Source organism: Daktulosphaira vitifoliae, unplaced genomic scaffold (assembly GCF_025091365.1).
Source record: "Daktulosphaira vitifoliae isolate Bord-2020 unplaced genomic scaffold, ASM2509136v1 Scaffold_5, whole genome shotgun sequence".
Lineage (NCBI taxonomy): Eukaryota > Metazoa > Arthropoda > Insecta > Hemiptera > Phylloxeridae > Daktulosphaira > Daktulosphaira vitifoliae.
This window is the reverse complement of record NW_026099576.1, coordinates 29,854,200-29,860,419: the sequence shown is the minus strand read 5'-3', so window position 1 is coordinate 29,860,419 and position 6,220 is coordinate 29,854,200. Positions and strand designations below refer to the sequence as shown.

The 6,220-nt window shown below is 24.1% G+C and overlaps 1 protein-coding gene across 1 annotated transcript; it reads left to right on the top strand.

Moving 5' to 3' along the window:
* Positions 1–2,941: 2,941 nt before the first annotated feature.
* LOC126907271 (uncharacterized) lies at positions 2,942–5,884 on the top strand. The gene is made up of 2 exons (XM_050688420.1): positions 2,942–3,942; positions 4,933–5,884. Exons 1-2 carry the CDS (start codon positions 3,059–3,061, stop codon positions 5,780–5,782), a joined length of 1,734 nt encoding a protein of 577 aa, XP_050544377.1. The 5' UTR covers positions 2,942–3,058; the 3' UTR covers positions 5,783–5,884.
* Positions 5,885–6,220: the final 336 nt, after the last annotated feature.

Sequence of the window (6,220 nt, the reverse complement as noted above, 5' to 3'; positions counted from 1 at the left end):
ATCCTAGGGGGAATGGTTATAAATAAGCTATGATTTAGTAAAATTATTAAAATTTATTAAATATTATAATCAAATTAATTTTTTTATTATAACATAAAAAAAAGTATTTAAAAGAGAATTGTACATAATACAAATTAATTAATTAAAAACATAGGTCCCGAATAAAAGGGAAAATATAGAGAACAAAAACACTACAGTAAATTATTAAAGTTAAGAGAAACAAAAAAAAAAAAAGTAGTGATGAAACAATAGTCAAAAATTTAATAGGAATATGTATATAAGATATCGGAGGTTTCAGATAATTCCATCAATCATAAAAACATATAAGTTAAAAAGTATTCAATTAATATTACTTCAGCCGGTAAAATACTTTTTAGTTATATTAAAAAGTAGTTAACATATACAGAGTGGAACGGATCTAACTGACAACTCATATAACTTATGATCTACTTAACATTTTATACTTTTTTTGTAAATAAATTTTTACAATATAGAACTAAATTTAAAATATATTTTATGTTATTTTTCGCAATTACAAAAAATATTTTAAAAGTTAATTTTTTTTAAGATTTCAAGATAGCCATTTTATAGATAAGTTTTAAAGAAAAATTTTGATACCAAAAACTCTTATTTTAATTCAGTAGTTACATTTATACAGCATTTTGAAATTTGTTAAATTTTAATTTTTTATACAATTTTCCTATGGTATCAAATGTTAGTCCATATTATGTAAAGTACAGAAGTAAACACTTATTACATTATTTACTGGTAACAGTACGCGATTTCTTTTCCATGATACTAACGGGATTCGCTCGGGAGTCTCCTTGATCTTACTCCCTAATTTCTTTCCCGGAGAAAGAAGCGCTCTGCACACCCTTTTCCGGTGCGTGGTGTGGGATCTTTAGCAAGACTTTTTAGTTTAGTTAGTAGATGAGATTCCTTCAAACGAATTTCAACCACTGTCGGGCTGCCCAGGATGTAGTTCGTCAGACGGCATTCGAGATGGTCACCGACATGCCCATCATCTTGGATTCGTATATCGGACTGACTGTAGACACTCTTGGATGATTAGCATAGAATAATAGCAGGTAAATAATCGCAAACGACGATTTTTATTCCACTATTTAAATAATTTAAAAATCAGTGGGATACCATTATAAAAACTGATTGATGAAAATGATATTGATAAAATTTTACAGTTTTAATTTGATAGACTTAATTTGTCGTTTCCGTGAGATGATTATAAAGAATTTCTTATTTTAATTATTATTTTTTTGGGGGGTGTCCCTCCAGAAGAAATAAAATTTAAAAAACCAGGAGCATACCATTTAGCACGTTGGATAGCTATAGGTATATACGGCCTAAAAATTTTCTTATTTAGAAATCAGTTTTAGTTAACTAAACTTGAGGAAAATTCTCTCGCAGAACTTAATTGCTTTATTATAAAATGTTATGCTGTGAACTGGTTTACTGCCTCAAACAGTGAAATGGCTTCCTTAAATGACATGAGATTTTTAAGAAAATTGCTTGAATATTCTAAAATTAATAAACATATTTCTGAAGCTACAATTGGAAAATTTTTAAATCATTTATATTATTTGAATGAAGAATGTTCATATATGCATTATTCGATCAAAGAGAAGACTATGAAACAAAATTGAAATTTGCTAAAATATTATGTGATGACATCTTCGATGAAGAAGATGCAATAGAAGAAGAGAATGAGACCCCCAAAAAACTAATTTTAAAAAAGATGACACCATTTTTTTTTAATGATGACGATAAAACTATTTTAGTTAAACTTATAAGTAAAACATCTCAAAAGATGTTTAAAAGATTCAATATAAATAGTGATTTTTTAAAAACTCATCCCAAAACGTGGAATAATTCAGTCAATGATAATTATGGCGAGGAAAAAATTATAAAACTTAAACTAGTCAACGATGCATCAGAAAGAGGTATTAAAATTATTGAGAAATTTGACCATAAAATTACAAAAAATGAAGAGCAAAAACAATTTCTTCTGCAGGAAAATAACATTAGTTAATAGTTTTGGTAATAATTTACGCTATCTTTTCATGATTATTGTGTATACATATGATGATAATGTGTGTATACATTACAAATTTGGCATAAATACCATGATAAGAAATTAGATAAGGCAATTATTACTTATCACTCTCATTCAAAAGTATATTGAAAAGATAGCGTTTTCTTCTGTCCTTTTCTCAATACGTATTTCAATGTTTAATACCGTAAAATAATACATGAAAATTCAAATTTTTACAAACTTCAAAACGCTACAGAATATTTAATACTGAATATTAATAAGATATTTTTTTACTAAAATTTTTCTTAAATTCTACTCTACAAAATAGCTATCTTAGATTTTTTTTTTACATTTTATTTAAAATTTAAAAATAATTAATATTTTTAATAAAATGTAAAAAAATTAATTATTGAGATATAGCTATAGACCTAACGTATAACTATTATTTAAAAAAAAAATCAACTAAAAATATTAACTGTATCAAAAGTTATTTAAGTTGTCAGTGAGTGGTGGGCCACCCTGTATATACATATACATATAATAATTTCTATTGAAATAACGCTCAACCTTATTTATCAAGTAATAAAAGCTTTTTAAATCTCAATTTTGTTCTATATTGTATACATTATAATTTTACTGAAATATTGTTCAGTTCATATTGCTATAACATAGGCGTTCATTAAATATAATTTCTAATAATAATTCGTATAAAATAAATAAGCATGTAAATATCTACAAATTTAAAATATTTTTACTTTAACTGATTTATGTCGTATATTTTATTGTTATAAGATCTACTTAAAACTTTTAAAAAATCTAAAATAAGATTATTGAAGTTATTAAATAAACTAACTATATGTATGAATGTTTCATTTTAAAATACAATATAAATGTTCGTTCATAAAAAAGTTAAAACGATTATTATTAAAGAAAAAAAAATTTGTAAACTAAATAATAAACAAATATTTTAGCATTACATTAAGATTTTATAACATAAATTTATTTAAAATGCAATTTAGAATTTTTATTTTTATTTATTTTATTTACTTAGGACTAGTGTCCACTCTACATCCAAGAACTGTGAAAAGGAAATATTTAGATTATGTCATTAGGGTAGTCAATTATATTCGTGTACAAGAAGGATGGAATTCAATAAAACATTTGCATCTGAATCATGATGTGTACAAGAATTTATCAATAGAAAATGTATTTGCACAAAAAGTTGACAAAAACAATATTTTAAACATGTTTAGTATTGTTGTTCATTTACTTAACTACAAATATACTGAGATATTAAGAAGTTATGTAGAACTTGTTACTTTAATTTTAAAGGAATGTGAAAAGTATTCAGCAGCCAATTTATTCAAAGAATTTATAAATTGTACTCAACATATTGAACAAAAAGTGAAAAATTCAATGATTATGTTTAACGATTTGTACCAAGTAATGACGTTTATGAGTTCTTTTGATACAAAATGGTTATTTAAAAATATTTCAGGAATCCCATTCGTAATGGTAGAAGAAATTTATTTTGCTTATCATTATACAAATACCATGAAAATTTCAGATCAATCATTTTTTATTGATGAGAATGGTAATTTTATACCTGAAAATGCGACATCAGTACTTGCAAATATTAAAAAAATTCTTGATAAATTAGATTTAATGGTAGAAAAAGATCAAGCGAAGAATTGTATTTTGGTTGAGCTCTCCGAACGAATTGACTATCAATTGTTATTTGAAGAGCAATATTTACATTACAAATCAACATATTGCAATTTAAATATTATCGATTTTATGTTAAATGCGGTATATGAATTTTGCATGAACACTATAAAAAATGATTATGAAAACCTCGGGTTTAAAGAAATAATAAATCCGCTCTTATACAAGTAAATTAATAAATGATTAATTTTTCATAATTTTATTTAAGGTAAAAAAAAAATTATTCAAACTAATATTTTTTAATGAATTATTTTACATAATGGTATAATGTTCAGATTAAAATTAAATTCATAATAAAGGTATCAATTTTTTATTTTTTAAATTATGAATTTGAAATTTAAATTTTTCATGAGCCGTTGGTAAATTAAATATTTTTTTTAAAGGGTAGTCCTTTTTCCTTTAATATTCTTGTTGGGTAATCATTAAGAACTTTAGACATTTATGCTGAGAATATTTACAATTAACACTTTCTTTCATAAAAAACAATGTATTTGGACAAATTTATCTTTTATAATTTATATTATGATAGCTCTAATTTAATATGTATTTAAACTACGATGTCTTTTCGTAACATTATTAACAGTTAAGTTGAAACAGATAACTTTTTATTCAATAATTGTTATTTTAAATCCTTTTTATGGTTAGGTGAAATATCAGATTTAATATATATCAAGTAGAAGACAAAAAAGGTGTTTATACAAAAAAACATTTGTTTTAAATTATCCAATTTTTTAAATATCGTGATAGCATTAGGTGAAAAAATATTTTAATATTTAAAATGTTAAATTTTCTGATTATAAAAATTAAAATTTTACAGAGATTCTTTAATTTACGGGTAACAAAAGAAGTGTTTTCATTTTCTCGAATAATGTTTTATATTAAAAAAAAAATTAATAAATAAATAAACAGATTATAATAAAATTAATAATTTCTTAATTTTGTATCAAAGTTAATTTTTTTTGTTTACCTTGAGAAAAATATATCATTTAAAGTATCAAATAGCACATTAAAATTTGAGGCTTTGACTTTCTAGGTTGAAATACAGCCCTGTACTTAATTTGTCAATTATGGTTAATTGTTTATTTTTTTTTAACAAATGACAAATATTTTATGCTTTAAGAAATGAAACGTTGCTAATTGATTATTTTTTAATGCAGACGTCATTCATTATATCTACCTCAAATTGATTTTATTTCACAAAGTAAGGGAATAGAAAATTTGAATATTATTCTTAATGCTGGTAACTGGAAGATTTTAAACTATCTATATATAAAATATAATAATCAAGTATTAAGTGCAAATCGTGTGCTTAGAGATCAAGCAAATAATATCAATTTTCATCTCAAAAAGCAGTACTTTACTCAATTAATAAGATGTAGATTTTATGACTTATTAAAAACATTCAGTTCACATTTATGTGGAATTTTGGAATTGTGTAAACATGAAAAAACAAGCAGTGATAAATTTAGTAATCCACACAAATACATTGAATGTTTAAAAAATTTTCATATGACTACTAGAAATATTCAGCACTTTTTAAACTATTTAAAGATGGCAATGGAAAAATTACAAAAGGCATATATTTGGTGTGAAAACGGAACATTTTATTGTTTAGGACCAATAAAAAACATAGTAGAAAATACACTTTATTTGATAGAAGTAATAAACTTGAGACGAGATGAGTTTTCTGACTACGATACCTTAAATTTGAAAAGAATAGCAGACAATTATTTCGAAGATGCACAATATTTGAAAGCCTCTTTACTGTCAATCTTGAATAATGTATCTCGAGTTCATAAAAAGCATTGTTTATTTGATGGAAAACCATTTCATTCAAAAAGAGATGTTTTAGAGCATAGCAATAGTAATGCATATTTTACAAATATTGCTAATCCAACAATAAATCCTGTTACCAGTTATCAACAGGCATGTGCGGATTTTAATAGATTTTGTGAAGATTTCATCAGGATAGAATATAGAAATTTAGGGTTTGATAAAATTAATTAGAAAAATTGCTTTTTATTTTCTATTTTTATGGATTTAGTAATATTCTTATAATTTTTCTTTGTTTGAATTTAAGATTATATATTTTAAATTGTAAAGTTAATATTATTATCGTTTCTTTAATTTTTTTTTTTTAACTTATTACTAACTTAAGGGATACAGTATTCTTTACACATCATTCATAAATACAACTCCATTAATGGTAATGGAGTTGTGGTGCAGTAAGAAGATAGTATACATAGGGAATCCAGAATCTAGAAATTGAAAGGAGATAAAGAAGATGAGTTTTTAAATGCAGTAAAAGTGAGAAAAGGAATCCAAAAATGGTACATTAATATAATAGAAGATATATGTGCTGGTACTTGTACCAAGGTAAAAAGTGTGAGTGGAATAACAAAAGATTTTAGGGTAAAAGTAGGAGTGTACTAAGTTCCTGCTTTA

Coding starts and splice junctions, on each gene's coding strand:
- LOC126907271 (XM_050688420.1), top strand. CDS start 3,059: ATGCAATTTAGAATTTTTATTTTTATTTATTTTATTTACTTAGGACTA. Junction 3,943..4,932: donor ATAAATCCGCTCTTATACAA/GTAAATTAATAA, acceptor TTTTTAATGCAG/ACGTCATTCATTATATCTAC.